General features: G+C 37.5%; 4 protein-coding genes across 5 annotated transcripts; all 4 read right to left on the bottom strand.

Moving 5' to 3' along the window:
- Window position 1: 1 nt before the first annotated feature.
- On the bottom strand, window positions 2–5260 carry LOC122578049 (aspartokinase 3, chloroplastic-like). 2 transcript variants are annotated; one of them, XM_043749915.1, is made up of 13 exons: window positions 5157–5260; window positions 4503–4996; window positions 4343–4422; window positions 4219–4259; window positions 2878–3032; window positions 2272–2421; window positions 2080–2175; window positions 1576–1692; window positions 1347–1466; window positions 1162–1254; window positions 956–1078; window positions 610–726; window positions 2–332 (listed from the first exon to the last, which is right to left on the bottom strand). In XM_043749915.1, exons 2-13 carry the CDS (start codon window positions 4866–4868, stop codon window positions 171–173), a joined length of 1620 nt encoding a protein of 539 aa, XP_043605850.1. In that variant the 5' UTR covers window positions 4869–4996; window positions 5157–5260; the 3' UTR covers window positions 2–170. The 2 variants fall into 2 exon arrangements, with proteins under 2 accessions (XP_043605850.1, XP_043605851.1); XM_043749916.1 differs by having other exon boundaries at window positions 962–1078.
- Window positions 5261–8044: 2784 nt separating this feature from the next.
- LOC122610092 (transcription factor ICE1) lies at window positions 8045–10367 on the bottom strand. Its single transcript, XM_043783081.1, has 4 exons — window positions 9237–10367; window positions 8876–9121; window positions 8607–8777; window positions 8045–8210 (listed from the first exon to the last, which is right to left on the bottom strand). Exons 1-4 carry the CDS (start codon window positions 10272–10274, stop codon window positions 8127–8129), a joined length of 1539 nt encoding a protein of 512 aa, XP_043639016.1. The 5' UTR covers window positions 10275–10367; the 3' UTR covers window positions 8045–8126.
- A 1986-nt stretch (window positions 10368–12353) lies between these two features.
- On the bottom strand, window positions 12354–13347 carry LOC122610774. Its single transcript, XM_043783734.1, has 2 exons — window positions 12705–13347; window positions 12354–12442 (listed from the first exon to the last, which is right to left on the bottom strand). The coding sequence occupies exons 1-2, from the start codon at window positions 13345–13347 to the stop codon at window positions 12354–12356; spliced, it is 732 nt and encodes a 243-aa protein (XP_043639669.1).
- A 224-nt stretch (window positions 13348–13571) lies between these two features.
- Window positions 13572–15220, bottom strand: LOC122610773. The gene is made up of 3 exons (XM_043783733.1): window positions 14912–15220; window positions 14551–14836; window positions 13572–14347 (listed from the first exon to the last, which is right to left on the bottom strand). The coding sequence occupies exons 1-3, from the start codon at window positions 15218–15220 to the stop codon at window positions 13572–13574; spliced, it is 1371 nt and encodes a 456-aa protein (XP_043639668.1).
- Between the last annotated feature and the right edge of the window lie 1549 nt (window positions 15221–16769).

The raw sequence follows: 16769 nt of genomic DNA, 5'->3' as shown, positions 1-16769 counted from the left end.
ATAATCATACAACCATATCTAATAAACTTGCATATATTTCAATAATCAAATACATTATAGCCATCCATAAAGACCACCCCCGCCCCTAAATCAATAAATATGCTACGAGTTTAGAATAAATGATTAAGGACTACAAATTGGAGCAAAAATTGCATCGCAAATCAAAAATCTCAGTCAAGATCCGACATTTCACTCTCAAAGAAGGCTGAATGTAGAGCTTTCACACACTTTTCTGACTCACTGTCATTTACTATCAGTGATATATTCACCTTTGATGCTCCTTGTGAAATCATTTGGACATTCACTCCGTTCACACGAAGAACACGGAATGCCTACATAAACATATCAAATAGTCAGTACTTGAAAGTAGAAGTCATCATCTTACACAACCTGGGGATATGTCGTTTCATAATACTCAAACTCAGCTTTTTAGAGTTAGACATATTCTGCGTAAAACAAAAAAAAAAAAACCCAAAAAAAACTTCAACAAACGAGAACCGTCTTTCAGAATGGGAGCAAAACTCAAATTAGGTTAAAGTAGAAATTAGTTTATATTATTTTATCATCTGATGATCAAAACATGTTTTTTGCACGAAAGCAAAAGAATACCTTCTCCAATACAAGTGAGGACCTCTGAACATTTCCAATGAGCGAAATTATAGATCTGTGCTGTAGGAGATTCACTTTGGCAATTTTTTCTAGTTCTTCAACAACATGATCAAGTTCCTGCATCAACACCATTTAGTATCACAATATACATACAATCAAATGGATTACTAAGTGATCACCAGTTGCAGTTGGTCACCGGAAAGTAAATTAGTATTAAAAAGTTACAAGGAGGTGATATCATTAAGCATAAAATAGGTAAAAGGTTACCCTTTGTTAACTTATCATTAAGCATAAAGTATCTAATATTATATGTATGATTAAGTCATATATGAGAATATTATCATACGCTTGCCTGCTGAATCAACTCCCTACTCCAAAGCTTTGAAGGATCTAATGTTAATGAAATACTAACTTCACTTGTAGCTACAACATCCACCGAGATACCCAGATCCTCAAAAATTGAAAACACCTGAATCATGTTGATAATTACAAATTTAAGAACTCGATCTATATGCCCGCTCATTTGATAACAAAAACAGGATCAAAATTTACCTTAGCAAGGAATCCAAATTGACCAAGCATGCGAGTGCTAACAATGTCTAACATGGTAACATTTCGTTTCAAAACAATGCTTGTTAGTACTGCCTGAAAACAAGGACAGATATTAGTTTTCCCTGGAACTTAATAACTAGCTGGCATTTACAATTGTCACTTGTCAGGAGCATAGTGCCGCCAACCTTGCTCATATCTCTTGATTTAGTGATTAGGGTACCCGGAGCATTAGGGTTGTAAGAATTTTTAACCCTAACAGGTATATCACCCTCTCTTGCGGGCCTCATAGACTGTGGATGTAGGACCTACGGAAAGAGAACGAAGCCAAATAGAATATAGATCATGATATGTTTAGGTTTCATGATATTTATCAACTACTATGCAAATTCATGACTTATGCAAATTCATGGATACCTGAGCACCAAAATATGCAAGTTCTGCTGCCTCATCGAAAGTCAAATACGGCACAGGTTCTGCACCCGAGTATATATTAGGGTCGCATGTCAATACACCATCCACATCTTTCCATACCTGTTATAAAGAAACAATTAGAAAATTACAACTTTTACCAATTCATACGAGAAACTATTTGAATGTGTGTTCTAAAGTGTTAATGTGACTAGAATAATCAGAATTTCTATTATCAGCTGTATGGTGTTGTTTGGATGTATTTTTTGGGTGTTAGAACGATGAGACAATCAGATGCTTGGAGTATATATAAAAATCTGATTACTTGAAAATTGCAAACTCCCAATTAAACAGCAGATGAGATAATCAGTAGCAAAAGAAAAATCCAAATATAACATTTGAAAGTTAACTAGGGACCTAACGTTGTTGACAGTCAAATAATCAAATTTTAACCTTACATATGAAAGTTAGCATCTGCATGATTATTTTAACTTCTAGTTCTTCACAAACCTGAATTTCCCGCAAGCCAAGTGCTTTACCAATGGTAGTGGCAGTCAAATCACTACCACCTCTGCCCAATGTAGTTACAGCGCAAGTTCTCCAACCCTACAAACAATTTACAGAAATAAAATCAATCAATTTCCAGAGTTTTGAGTAAATAGACTCTGGGAACAATTGTAGGGTACGTAGATAGTAAAAAACCTTTCCAAGAAATCCCGTGACGATAGGGATGGCGGGATCTTTGACCCAGTCACCGTTTAGTCTCTTTGCTACAGCTGGATAAGTTGCTTCCAATATATCCGCGTTAGTGAAATCGTCTGTTGTTATGAATCCGATGTCAAATGCATCATACTGCCAAAAGAAAAATGGTGTAGTCAGAACACTAGAAGATAGAAGACATTAAATATTAGCTAATAAGTCACTTTTCTACTTTGTTCCACCTCTAATAGATAGTACTCCTTTTGTCATATTTTGATTATCCGCCTTAGTCATTCTGTTTGTCACAAAATGATTGTCCACTTTGACAAAAAAAAATATATTTATTCTTTACATGTTTGCCTACTATACCCTTGATTAATTACCTTTATTATTATTTTCAAAGTCTAACTACCTTAAACACAAGGGTAAAAGTGACAATTCATTGGTTCGATAGTTTATTAAATACACACATCTTAGAATCTAATTTTTGTTTTGTTTGTGGACAAACAGAATGGGGCGGAGAGACATTATTAAGAACCTAGTTCTTAAAAATACCAAATCTGAACCATATCCGGTATTGTATCTTAAGACAAAAAAAATAGCACATACTTGCCGCGCTTTGGCACCAATTTTATTCAAGTATGCTGCAAAAATCCTTGTGGACATGCACTCCCCGAATGAGACTAGATAGTCTCTTGCACGTAGAGTAAACTCCTTCAGTGCAGCAATCCCGTTTAAAAGCCGCTCTAATTCTACCAAGTGCTCTGCAAGAAAAACAAACATAAACAGACTTACCAATTAATCAGTAGCAGCTGAAACATTAGCCTAATCATGATACATTTGATTGTTATACTAAAAAATAACCTAAGTGCATATGTGAGGTGTGGTCCGATTTACACCCACACTCGAACTAAGCCAACCAAATTTTTTTCTCCTATATAATAAATAAATAAATATATACAAATATATTTATAGAAGACTGGGCAAATGAAGGCTTGGTCGAGCCTTGGCAAGGCTTAAGGTGGAAAGACCTTGGAAAGGCTTAAGGTGGAAAAACCTTGGAAAGGCTTAGATAAGAGTATAAGACAAAGAAGTCTTGGAGAGGCTTAGATAAGACAAAGAAGTCTTGGTGAGGCTTAGGAAAGGACAAAAGAGTATTGAGCCTTGGAGTGGGGCCCAGGAGAGCTTAAGGCTAGCCAAGAGAGTAAGATAAAGCTTGGGAGCCTTGGAGTGGGACCCATGAAAGCTTAAGGCTAGACAAGAGAGTAAGATAAGGTTGGAAGCCTTGGAGTGGGGCCCAAGAAAGCTTAAGGCTCTCTTCTGGAAGGCTCTCCCCAGCAAGGCTCTCTTCAGCGAGTCTTTCCTCAGTGAGGCTCTCCCCAGGAAGGCTCTCCCCAAGAAGGCTCTCCTCAAGAAGGCTCTCCCCAACAAGGCTCTCCTCAGTGAGGCTCTCCTTAGGAAGGCTCCCAGCAAGGCTTTCCTCAGTGAGGATCTCCTCAAGAAGGCTCTCCTTAGCAAGGCTCTCCTCAGTGAGGCTAACCTTCACTGAAGCTTGGGAAGCCAAGGAGTGAACCTTTCTTATACCCTGTAATTGTACTTTTGGGTTTTAGGGCCAGGGCGCCCATAACTGATATGACCCAAAATACGAGGTTGCCCTAATCTGAGGCCTATATATACTACCAATCAACACTTGTCAGAGAGGACAATTCATCTTCAAAAAACATTCACATACATTCAATCATTCATCAATCATTCATAACACAAAATTATATAGCATTCATATTCTCCAAAGATCGAAACATCTATTTGGGAAAATCATCATCCACCTTAGGTTCGTTAAGAACTTAGTAGGTTTGCACTCTTATTGAGGAGATTTTGATGATTTTCGTGGTTAAACCCTTTTTGTGATTGAGCTTAACTTATAAATTCCCTATTTCATTACAAAGTTACCTAGAACAAGCGTTTTCTCTAATCCAAGCTCGTCCACTGTCCTGAACATATAAATCAATGAACGAATCAGCATAAACTGAAGTCAACAAAGTTTAAAAGCTACATTTCGTTGATATATGTTCACCTATAATGTAGTTCTCTCACAAAGTTCAATTCTTCAATTTGCGACACATCCGAGACACAACTAGCAGCCTTCTCTCCAGCCTAAATCACACAAACCACTTATAAAGATCAAATCTTTTTTCAACATATCCACTTATGTATATAAAGGGAGTAATACAAACCGCAATAAGCTTGTTGGTGGTCTTGCCCATGGCAGATAAAACAATAACCGGACTCTCTTCCGGAAAACTTAGAATAAGATCAGCCACTTCTGTCATTCGTTCTGCAGACGCAACGGACGATCCACCAAACTTCATCACACATGATAATTGTTTGTTTGACCTTTCTAAATCTCGGCTTTCGGGTTCACTTCTAGTTAAAACATCAACAACTTTTCGAGCATTACAAACAACCCTCAAACACCCTTTTCCCTTATTACCCGAAACCGGCCTACACAATCCGACAGAGGGACCGAAACTTAGGTGCTGTTTGGGGCACAATGATTGTGATTGCAAAGCTATGTTTGATAAATGGTATTGTGTTGCCATTGTAAACAATATTGTATTTTCGACAAATTAGAGAGAGCTTATTAAATTAATTAAGCTCTCCCTGCTAAAAATGCTAGCTAAGAGGATACGATATTACGATCCGATAAATGAGATTAATAACGTATGACCTGCAGGATTAATGTTAAGCAACAATTTAAAAGCAAGGCATAGAAAATGTATTTAAAAGTTTAACAAATTACTAAGTAAAATGAGATAAGGAGATTAACTTATTAATAAATAGATTTATTAATATATATATATATATATATATATTAAAAAATGTGATACCTTTGCGAAAGAAAGAGAGGCGGCGGCTGATGAAGAAGGAAGGAGGAGAAGTCTGAATGGTAAGTGGAAGTGGAACAACATTAATTCATTTTGACAATGATTTTTCTAATTTTAATTCCGCGTTTTTTTCTTTTTTCTTTTTTTTGCCTCCGATTTTCCACATCTCGCTCTTTCTCACTTTTGTCCGTTGTTAGTGGTTTATTTTTGTTGCCTCGCTAGTAATAGTAAAGCAATTTTCGTCCGTTTATTTTTTTCGTAAAATGTTTTGAATCACTAACTCACTCATCATACAATCATAAAATCACTTAGTGTCGGTTTGACAAGGGACTTTTACAGACTTTTAGATATAAGCGTCTTTTAAAATATAAGTCATGTTTAAGATATTTATTTGAAATCATAAGTCTTCACCTCAAAAATTTTTTAAAAGCCTCGAAATATCTTTAAAATAAAAGTTAGTATAAGAAGGGTTGAAATAGAAGCTCTAACCTTAGCCCTATTTCTAAGTTCCAACTTTAAGCCCCTAGGCACAGCCCCAGCTCGAAGCTTCTGTGCCAAACAAACCCTTAATATAAAATGATTAGCATCGATGTTCGGTTGGGTTTGTAGTTTGCTCCTGCCTAAGGTCTCCCTTAAATATGGTTAAACTTTTATACTAATCATTTTATTATTATTTTTGAATTCCATACAATTATGATATATGGATTTTACTCATTTTCATTCTCACTTCTCAGTTGATTTCTTTATGTGTCATAGTCTCGTTGTTAGATTGATATCACTTGTGAATATAACTTTAAAGTACCAACGTAGAGTAGCAACAATGGTAATTCAAACCGGTACCAAAAGTAGAAGCAAGATGATGGCAATTATATTGGAGGAGCCATGATGGTAGTAGATAGTGACGGCCTTGAGAATTTAAGTGTCCAGACCAAGTCGGCAAAAAAAATATGCTCTTAGCTCTTAAGGAATTCATATATATATATATATAAACAATTTTTTTTATTAAATGAAACTTTATAACAATAACAAAATTATACGGAGTAGTATTTATAGTTTAATCATCAACTAGTTATCGGAATCAAGCATATCTATATAAATAACACATTATACTTATACATATGCAATATATGTAAAAAAAATAATAACAATTTTGTGTACTTTCAAACATGTGCACTGGCCGAAGGTACTCCATTCGGGCTCCCCTAGTAGTACTAGTGGAGTTATCAAAATCACCAGAGTGTGATTGTTATGGATATTTGAGATCCGCGATAAAGTCCCCAAGTGGGGATGTTGGAAGTGAGTCACCCCCAATGGTCCTCGCATGGCCAAGGAGAGGTAAGACCGGTTGCGAGCATGATAAGGGTTTGAAAAGGCCCAACTTCAAAAATATTCCACAAGCATGTTTCAGACCTCTAGCCATATTCGTCTTATCCAGCACAATTGCTATAACTGTTATGAAGCAATGGTTATTTGATGTCTAAGTACGAGCCATTGTCAACAATCAAAGGTTAAACGCTGGATATAATCAAATTTTATTTTCAACGCTCTCCATCTTTCTGCAAATCGTGGCACACAAAACATATATCATTGCCGCTATGGTCGACCTAGCCATCATCATTGGCTCAAATGAGGATCACACCTCTTCTCCAATGGATATCATAAAATCCAAAGCCTTCCGGCAACTTGGCTTTTGCTGATGATGTCCTTACTTGGAAGGCTGCACATGGCCTAAAATATAACTGGTTCATTTGTTGACACATCTTAGAAATATGAATATGGTAGCATGGTACAAGTGCTTTAAAAGTTTCATTTTTGTTGTTGTTTTCTTTACCATTAATTTTACAAAGTTTACGATAGGAAGTTGATTTTGACAGATGATGAATGAGTTTTTCTATTCGAAAATTTATGGACATAAATGAATGTCGCTTCTAGGTTTCTATGTTTATTTATTTATTTGAAAAGGGTGAGCATATTTATGCCGTAGTAGTACTAGCAGTTGACTCGAGCTGTTTGATGACTGAGATTTTGTCTTCTGTTAATCTGTTTCCCCTTCACTTTTTCACTTTGCAGATGAAGTAAAAGAACATATTCGACTTGTTATAATCTTTTTAACCCTCTGATTTGAATACAAACACACAAAAAAAAACATAAGGATAATAACAAATGCATATCGACTTTTACTTGTATTCATTCTTATATATCCTTCTAAAAACTAAAATGACATTTATATTTCAGTTTCAATAATGACATTTAAATTACAGTTTCAAAAATATCGTGTGTCCTTTCAAAACATCATAGCTACCCATTTCAGAAGGAAATCGGTTTCTTAATCTTAATGGAAAACAACAATTTTAGTTTGAATCAACTCATCATTATTAAAAAAAATCAGATAGGGATGCTAAATTAACCAAAGTTCCAACGTTGGCCACCATCATCAGAAATACTTTGAAACCCTTCAGATTACTGGGAACCGAAAAAAGGAACCTTCAAAATTGCCCGAACCATTCGCCACCACCACTTCACGCAGATATCATAGTGGTAACCAATCAATTTAGAGGTAACCAATCAATTTAGACCAGTAATATATCAATATTCAACCCTGAATCAATAGGCACATTTACTTGCTTTTAATCTTAAATTGCACCGATTTCACATGGAAGACGACTCAATTTTAACATATAATTTCACATCTTTGATTAATCTACCTTTGCTATTTGATTTTGATTTTGAAACTTGTCAATAATTGATTACAGACGGTGTTTCTCGTTTAGCCAACTAGTGAAGGGAAAATATCCAAGTGATTACTCCTTAATTAACGACACAAGTGTGCCAGCAAAACTTCACTTGCATTTGCATAATAATTGCATCAATGACAAAAATATAAACTAATCTGACTGAAAAGTGGATTTTATTCAATGGTCAAATGAAAAAACACAACATTGTTAAATGTGGATTTAACTACAACACAACCTGCTAAATGGCACCATGGTATCCAGCAGTCTCCAAAAGCACTGCTTTTATTTGCTCAGGTAACAACTCCTGCCCTTCCCTACATTGCTGCAAAACATTATCCTTAATCATTAGTTCATCTAATATTGTACTAACTTCCTACAATTTAGAAGAGAATACACAGGTAATAATTTCAACTCAGTTACTTATAAATGAGTAGATTCGAGTTAATAGGCCAAATGGGTTAAAACATCGATAACTTCAGCTACAAAGGAATAAGATGACAACCGCCCAAAGGGTGTTTTTAATACACACAGCAAAATCATTAAATTCAAAAAGTTAGAATGCTATCGTAATTACTAATAATTCATAACAAAATTGGACAAAAGTGGTCCGGGATGACCAACCTAACCCGAACTAAAAAATCCACCCAAACATGTTTTGGCCCAGTTACCCAAACTTGACCCATCCATTTTGCCATCTCTAAAGAAATGGATATAATACCTGAGCTCGAAATACATCCAAAGCAAACCCATTGAAACAGCTAATAACAGCTTGTTGAATATCCAACCCAAGGTTCTCTAGGGCCCTCAATGTCGAAAGCAACAGGCCGGGTCTGCGCCCACACAACATGTGTATGTTCACACCTCTCCCTTCTCTTGCATGTACCTCCACCTACAATCACCACACACAAATCAAAATCACGATATACATCATCTTAATTTGCAACAAATCATTTAAAGTAATATCAAATACCGAGCTTTTCTATTCACCTTTGCTGTATGGCTGTTTTTCGGGCTGGGAATGTTAGTGGGACATAATTCTTCTTTGACATGTTGAGGAAGTGCTGGTGGGGTCGGTGTCAATGGATGAATACTCGAGGAAGTTTGAATCAAAGACCCTTGTGGCGTTAACGTTGGGGTTGGTGTTGCCTCTAGTTCGTTATGAAGATCGTTAATTCGTTGTAATAGTTCCTTTAAGTAATCTATAGCATCACCAAGTATTGAAGCCCTATCCATCTAATATAACACAATTCAAAACATTTCAATAACAAAAACAAAAAACTAACAAAATAAACATATTAACATCAAAACAAGACTAAATTATAGAAAAATAAACATAAACTATATGTACCTTGCTAATTTTCGGGACAACGGATCTAAGCATGTAAAGCCTATCATTAAGCTTCTTCCTCCTTCGTCTTTCGGCCATTAAATTCTTAGCAGGCAATCCTTTCTTTTTACCTTTCTGATCCCCACTACCAACAACTGCATTACTATTGGAATTACTCCCACCGTTTCCATTCACATTCTCACTCGTACTCGGATCAATCTCATCCGAATCATAATTAAAACCCATAGTAGCCGTTTCATCAATCTCATCTTCCTCCATGACCCCTCTCTTTCTCTTCCTATCCATTTCCAGCATCCCAATACCATTAATATTATTTTCAGCTCTTTTGCCCCAATTCAAATTCCCCAATTCACCTAACTTATCCGAGCCTTGCCGGGCAGCCCGTTTTTGAAACAAAGTAGGCTGAGCTCCAACAGGCGGCGAAACCTCGAGTGGGCGTAACACTTTAGGCCTAGTTTGGAAAACCTGGTTGTTTGCACTTTGAAAACCATCGAACCCGGTTAAACCCGGGTTAAAACCGGTCCCTACAATGTTATTACTATTGTTAGTAGAAGCTGGGAAATCCGCACTTGAGGTAATTTCGGGGATTTGTGAAGTAAAGTGTAACAAATTTGAAGTGTGGCTACTATTTGTGGGGTAAAAATTAGTGGGGTCACATCCAAAATCAAAAGGAATTTGTTGTTCATACAAACTGTTTGTGAATTTTGGGGGAAGTAGAGGGTATGAATGTGTAAAAGCATGGTGAGAATGTGAAGGCGAACACGAAGATGATGAATCCAGAGGTAAAAACAAGGAATTATTATTATTGTTAGTATTGTTGCTGTGGTGATACCATTCACTTTCCAGCATTGATTTTAAGGTTGTTAGTGAGGAGTAAGTGTTATTGGTGTCGTTGCATGATGTTGTAGCGGGTAGTTCGAAATGATGGTGGTTTGTGGTGGTGGTGGTGGTGGTGGTGGGTGTCCATGAAGATGTTTGGTTGTCGTGGTCGTGGTTGTCGCCGTCCATCCAAACGGGACTGGTGGTGTTTGGGAGCATAACCTCTAAAGATTCAATTTGGGAATTTATTGTTTAGGGTTTATTATATGTGCAATTTGAAATGGGGGAGTTTTTGGTGATAACGAACAACGACTGTCTGGTATGTATATGTGCAAGGTTTTTGCTGCTTTTGGGTTATTTTATATTTTGGTTTTCAAGACAGCATGGTTGGATCAGTGGTAAATACCATTACCTTTAAAGACAGAGGTCATGAGTTTGATCTTTATCTCATGCAAAGGTTGGAGGGCTTTTTTTACCATTTAGGTAAAACTTGAAGCAGCCTCTCTACTTAGGTAGAGGTAAGGTCTGCCTACGTCTTAACCTCCCCCATACACCGTCGAGGTATTGGGGCTCAAAACCCGCAGAAGGCGACACTGAGCAGTTACTTTTTTATATTTTGGTTTTCATTTTTAGTTCTCGGTTAGCATTTACTTTGCCCTCTCATCTATACTTTTATACTACTGTATAAAAATTATACCCATATGTTAAAAAGTTTATAACTTGGGACATGCGACATTACCGTTTTACCTTTAATTAATTAACTTACACAATTATTCCATAATCTTTTAAAGGATATATAATCAGTATCTCTAATTTCAAATATCTTTGTATCAATTTCATACACCACTTGACGCCATCACCATCCGTTGACGTCACGTACCACATTGCAACTAATATCATCGTCGCCGCATTGCGTGGGTACCATGCTCGTTCTCTTCAAACCATACACAACTTTACCCCTTCAATTCCTATGAAATAGTAAGTAAGTAAACATCTGATTTTTTACCGGTAATCGGATCATAATATCTCGATAGGTATATAAAGAAGGTTAAGATATAGACAGTTTTATCTCTACTAAGGTAAAAGAGACGGCTACATAATTCCTATGTAATACTCTCTCCGTCCCAATTTAAATGTCACGTGGACTAACTTTGACCGTAAATAACTTTGTTTGTACAATATAATAGTTGATGAAACTTATATGAACGAAAAGTACATTAAAAACTCAATTCATTCATATATTTTATATCAAATGTTACATGACACAAACAAAGTTATTTATGGTCAAAGTTAGTCAACGTGACATTTAAATTGGGACGGAGGGAGTACTAACATTAATTTTTTATAATCAAAGTTAAGTACGCTGAAATGTAACTCACCAAAGCTAAAAAGTTATAGTGAGAACCAACTATCAGATTTAATATAACTTGTAAAATTATTCAACTATTCAATCAACCAATTAAAAACTTACACATAATAACTCATATGGATTATCACGTATATCATGTTTACATGATTTAGACAATTTACCAAATTATAAACATATTACATGATCTAGACAATTTACCAAATTATCAACATCAACAACAACAACAGGACCCAATCCCTGCGCGGGGTATGGAGAGGTAAGCTGTAGACAATCTTACCTCTACACAAAGGTAGAGAGACTGCTTCCATAGGGACCTCCGGCCACAAAGGAGTGCAAGACGGAAAATGAGAAATGTTTAGAAAATCATACCTGTCTGCCGAGAATCTGAAAAGAAGGAATACCTGTCTGCTGAGTCCGGCTACTATGCGGGTCGAACGTTTATCACTCATGCGTCCTACCGATATCTTAGAAACATGTTTGACAATACAAACACAAATACGAAAGCAACCATATTGGGCATATTAAACAACATAAAAGTAGCAAACTAATACGTAACTCGAACAAGTAGTGGGAAATAACAAGACAAACATACAAATAAATAAGAAATGACAAAACCTGAAAAGATCCTGATTGAGCCAAGGCAGTAACTACTTCCAAACAAACTATGGAAAAAAGGACCTCAGGCCACCTATCTATCCTAATCTTCTCACCTGCTCTTCTAAACCAATAAACTAGTCCTAAACCCATAGTCCTCTAGATAAACTCTCATTGGTCATGTCCTCCGACAGCCATCTTGGGGGAAACAAACACAAGAGTAACCTCCCCCCTCGGTTTAGGCCTCTCGAGACTCAAGGCCAAAAACCCCTACGAAAGGTCACAGAGAACCAAAGTCTAAATAAAAAGTCTACTTAATCTAAAACCCATATGCCTTACCCTCGCATTCCACTACCTCTACCTGGAAGCTCCTCTAACGCATTCAGAATTCCGTACTTCCACCTCCATCTACCTACCACTCTTCCTGTCATGTCAAAGTCCTCTATAGAGTAGCTAAGCCACTTCTCTAGGCCAAACCCTCACAAACCTCCTTTGGCAAGGCAATATGGGAAAAGAAAGACTATCTAGGTCGCCCAAAAGTCCTACCCTAACCCACTATTCTACTCTAATCCTAGTTCTCCATGCCGTCCTATCCGACGTCATGTCCTCCGACAGGCCAAGTTCAATTAGATCCTTCGCTAATCGATCCTCCCACCTCATCTTTGGTCGTCCCCTTCTTCGTATGCCGTCCACGTTAATAGACTCCGCTCTCCTTAGTGGTGCAGTTTCATCCCTTCTCCTAACATGGCCAAACCATCTCAAGCGCTCTTCCCTTAGCTTGTTAATGATGGTGCCTACTTCAAGTTCTGCTCTAAAAACTCCCGTCGGGATCCTGTCTGGTAAGGTCTTCCCGCAAGTCCACCTTAACATCCTCATCTCAGCCACCTCTACTCGAGCCGCTTGGGCTTTCGTCATCGCCCAACATTCTGACCCGTATAGCATAGCCGGTCTAATATCCACTCTATAGAACTTCCCTTTCAGCTTTAGCGGGATCCTCTTGTCGCACATGACTCCCATAGCTGCTCTCCACTTCATCCATCCGGCTTGGATTCGATGTATCACGTCTTCGTCTATCACACCCGATTTGTGTATCACTGATCCCAGGTATCTAAAAGACTCCTTCGGACGCAATATGCGGCCCCCAATGCTAACAACCTCATCCCCATTTTGTCTTATCTCCTGGTTATCGAAGTCACATCTAAGGTATTCTGTCTTCTCTCGGCTCACGCACAAACCATGGTCTTCAAGGGCTTCTCTCCATTTCTCTAGCCTCTGGTTTAGTTCCTCCGTCGATCTCGCTATCAGCACAATGTCATCGGCAAAAATCATACACCACGGTAGTTCCTCCTGTAGGCCCCTGGACAGTTCGTCTAGGATCAACGTGAAAAGGTATGGGCTAAGCGCCGAACCCTAGTGTAGGCCCATATCTACCGAGAAAAGTTCCGTGTTCCCCACAGGGGTTCGGACACCAGTCCTCGCCCTATGGTACATATCCCTAATAACCCTAATAACCTTTCGCTTGTAGCGTCCTCCAAATCAACTGTCGTGGTACACTATCGTATGCCTTTTCCAAATCTAGGAAGACACAGTGTAGCGCTTTGTCTTTCCCTATACTTCTCCATAAGGCTTCTGGTGATATGAACAGCCTCCATTGTCGACCTACCTAGCATAAAACCGAATTGGTTCTCTGCCATCTTTATAACCCTTCTAAGCCTCATCTCTATCACTCTCTCCCATAGCTTCATGGTATGACTTAGGAGTTTAATGCCCCTAAAGTTGCTACAACTCTGCACGTCCCCCTTGTTCTTATAGATAAATATGACCTCGCTAAATCTCCATTCTTCTGGCATTTTTGCACTTGTCCAAATCTTGTTGAAAAGGCTTGTCAGCAAGCTTATCCCCATATCTCCCAAGCATCTCCATGCCTCGATAGGAATTTGGTCTGGACCTGTTGCTTTGTTTCTCCCCATCTTCTCTAGGGCGAGCCTTACTTCCTCTTGGCTGATCCTCGGAGTATCGTCGTCGTCGCAGCATATGTCTGAGTGAGTACCGTGATCGATTCCTCCTTCACTTCGCCCCGACTCTCTTCTATTAAACAGGTTGGCGAAGTACTCTTCCCATCTTTTCCTAATGTCTTCCACCTTCACAATGCTCCATCCGCTTTCATCCTTAATGTAAATGACGTCTCCTAAATCCCTACGTTTTCTCTCCCTTACTTTAGCAATTCTGAATATATCGTTTTTGCCTTCCTTTGAGTCTAGTTTCTTATACAGTTCTTCGTACGCTCTTTCTTTTGCTATAGCTACAATCTTCTTTACCTCTTTCTTGGCTTCGTAGTATCTTTACCTAGCCAAGGACCAGTCCTCATTTGTCCCGTTTTGCTTGCTCTTGATAAGTTCTTTAAAGCAACTAAGTTTTGTCGCAACCTTGGTCTGGACCTCTTCACTGATCCACCAAGATTCCCTACCCCCTTTCCGCTTACTACCTATCCCTCTTGTTCCCCTAGTACCGCCTTTGTCGTCTCCCTAATACCCTTTGCCAAGTATGTCCACAACTGATCAGCATCCATATGCTCGCCGTTTTGAATCTCTAATGAGAACCTCGCGCTGGTCGTCGATCTAAACGTCTCTGCTGCTTCACCCATAAGGTTTTTCCAAAGGATTCTTGGCCTTACGGCCTTCTCTGTCTTGGTTGCTCGTCTACTCAAGAATAAATCCAAAATTAGCAGTTTATGTTGGGAGTAGCAACCCCCCTTAGGGAGGACCTTGCAATCTTTACAAGCCCTGAAGTCTCCTTTACGCACCAAGAGGTAGTCGATCTGCGTTTCATTGCCGCCGCTCTGGTAGGTAATCAGCTAAGATTTCCTCTTTCGGAAGAACGAGTTTGCTATTACCAGGTCATGCGCAGTAGAAAAATCCAATATCCTGCGTCCCTCATCATTCCTCCAACCAAATCCTAGACCCCCGTGTACACCCGGGTAGCCGTCTGACTGTACTCCTATATGCCCATTTAAGTCTCCTCCTAAAACTAGTCTTTGGTCATCTGGGCAACTCCTCACGAGCTCATCCAGTGAGTCCCAAAAACTCTTCTTCTCTCCCTCACTCCAGCCCGACTGTGGGGCATACGCGCTGATCACGTTTATAGTCTCCTCTTGTATCACTAATCTCACCAACATCAACCTATCCCCCGTGTCTTTCCACATGTACTACAAAGTCTTTAAGTCGATCTGTCATGATGATCCCTACTCCATTTATCGACTTAGGCGCTCCAGAATACCAAAGCTTGAATCCATTCCCATCTCTAGTGCTTTTACCTGTCTACTTAGTTTCCTGAAAACACGCAATGTCTGTTTTACACCTAACCAAAGCGTCTTCTAGCTCTAAAAGCTTTCCCTTAAGTGTACCTACATTCCAGCTCCCTAATCTAAGCCTAAAGGTTCTCTTTACTCTCACATTAACCTCCTATGCATGCCAGTCCCCAAATCAGAAGGACATGACCTCACGTAACCATTTGCAAGAGATAGCTTAAAAGAGTGTTGGTATAGATTATTGTTTAGATTACATAATATTAAGAACGGGATTAAGAGAGCAGAGAAATGAGCAGATTATGTTTTGAATAGTAGTTTTTGACTAGTCGTTTTGTTGAAGACATACAGAATAATAAGAATGTCTTACCAAATTATCAACATATAATGTTTAAATTAATTTGTTACTATTGTTATATATACGTTTTGTCATACTTAATTCATGACTTATCTTGTTTATGATGGTAACATAGAATATGTCATTTCGCTTTATGAGCAAAACAATCATAAAAACTCACTAGCTAATTTACCCGGGTTTAATCCGGGCATATTAATCAAAGTTTTATAAAATCGTATTTTCACTACCGAAGTTGCGATAGTCTAAAAGTATCCGTCTCTTCAAAATAGTATATCTTATTAGTTATAATTAGTTTATTAACTCGCATAATATGTGAATAATTAAAAATATGTTATGATAAAATTATTTAGATAATGAAACTTATAAGACAATGTATAATTTATTAGAGTTTTTTTTTTAAAATTAAAAAATATATATCTCTAAAAAAATTTATAAAATAACAAATTTAGGACTTATCTTGGTTATGATGGTAACATAGAATATGTCCATTTCGCTTTATGAGCAAAACAATCATAAAAACTCATATGTTTTTGCGAACCTAGAGTTCAAAGAAACTAATGTAGGCATTAACATATTTTTTTACTTATATTTTCTAAATTGTGAAATATCTAAAGTCAGACAATAATCACATATATACACACTTACACAGATCAAAACAATGATAAATACTATAAATGATTTTATTTATACTAATGTTCTCATGTTATGTGAGACTGGGAGTGGTTTCGGTGCTTTTTTATTGGATATTTACTCAATGTTGAATATAGCGGGATTTTGTTAAATCACCGACTACTTATTGTTAAATCACCGACTAATTATGTGTTTAGGTAATTAATGTAAAGACTTCTAATAATGACATGTAACTAAAAGAAATAATTAATGTAAAGAAGTGTAATAATGACATGTAAGTATTACTTAAAAAATAATAATGTAATAAAAATTTTGTTTTATTTTTATAAGAGAAGAGATTAGGTATTCTTTTAAGCACAATTGAAATACGTTTTGCTATACTAACAAATGATATTTAATTTCATTACATTAATCTAGCTTGTTTCGCAAGAAATATATTGTTTTATAAATGAAAGGAAT

The sequence above is a fragment of the Erigeron canadensis genome, chromosome 8 (assembly GCF_010389155.1).
Source record: "Erigeron canadensis isolate Cc75 chromosome 8, C_canadensis_v1, whole genome shotgun sequence".
Classification (NCBI taxonomy): domain Eukaryota; kingdom Viridiplantae; phylum Streptophyta; class Magnoliopsida; order Asterales; family Asteraceae; genus Erigeron; species Erigeron canadensis.
Note: the sequence above shows the minus strand (reverse complement) of the source record. Positions and strands in the feature narration are given on the sequence as shown.

What these genes read in the sequence shown, in the direction of transcription:
- LOC122578049 (XM_043749915.1), bottom strand. Translation starts at nt 4,868, where the DNA reads ATGGCAACACAATACCATTTATCAAACATAGCTTTGCAATCACAATCA. An exon ending in AGTTGATTCAGCAGGCAAGC is followed by an intron (nt 727 to 955) that starts GTATGATAATAT and finishes GTGTTGATGCAG; the next exon opens with GAACTTGATCATGTTGTTGA. An exon ending in CCTCACTTGTATTGGAGAAG is followed by an intron (nt 333 to 609) that starts GTATTCTTTTGC and finishes ATGTTTATGTAG; the next exon opens with GCATTCCGTGTTCTTCGTGT.
- LOC122610092 (XM_043783081.1), bottom strand. Translation starts at nt 10,274, where the DNA reads ATGCTCCCAAACACCACCAGTCCCGTTTGGATGGACGGCGACAACCAC. An exon ending in AAAACAGCCATACAGCAAAG is followed by an intron (nt 8,778 to 8,875) that starts GTGAATAGAAAA and finishes TGGTGATTGTAG; the next exon opens with GTGGAGGTACATGCAAGAGA. An exon ending in TGGATGTATTTCGAGCTCAG is followed by an intron (nt 8,211 to 8,606) that starts GTATTATATCCA and finishes AATGTTTTGCAG; the next exon opens with CAATGTAGGGAAGGGCAGGA.
- LOC122610774 (XM_043783734.1), bottom strand. Translation starts at nt 13,347, where the DNA reads ATGATTTTTGCCGATGACATTGTGCTGATAGCGAGATCGACGGAGGAA. An exon ending in GGAGTCTATTAACGTGGACG is followed by an intron (nt 12,443 to 12,704) that starts GCATACGAAGAA and finishes TTGACATGACAG; the next exon opens with GAAGAGTGGTAGGTAGATGG.
- LOC122610773 (XM_043783733.1), bottom strand. Translation starts at nt 15,220, where the DNA reads ATGTGGAAAGACACGGGGGATAGGTTGATGTTGGTGAGATTAGTGATA. An exon ending in TTTCTACTGCGCATGACCTG is followed by an intron (nt 14,837 to 14,911) that starts GTAATAGCAAAC and finishes AATGAAACGCAG; the next exon opens with ATCGACTACCTCTTGGTGCG. An exon ending in GTGGACATACTTGGCAAAGG is followed by an intron (nt 14,348 to 14,550) that starts GTATTAGGGAGA and finishes GATACTACGAAG; the next exon opens with CCAAGAAAGAGGTAAAGAAG.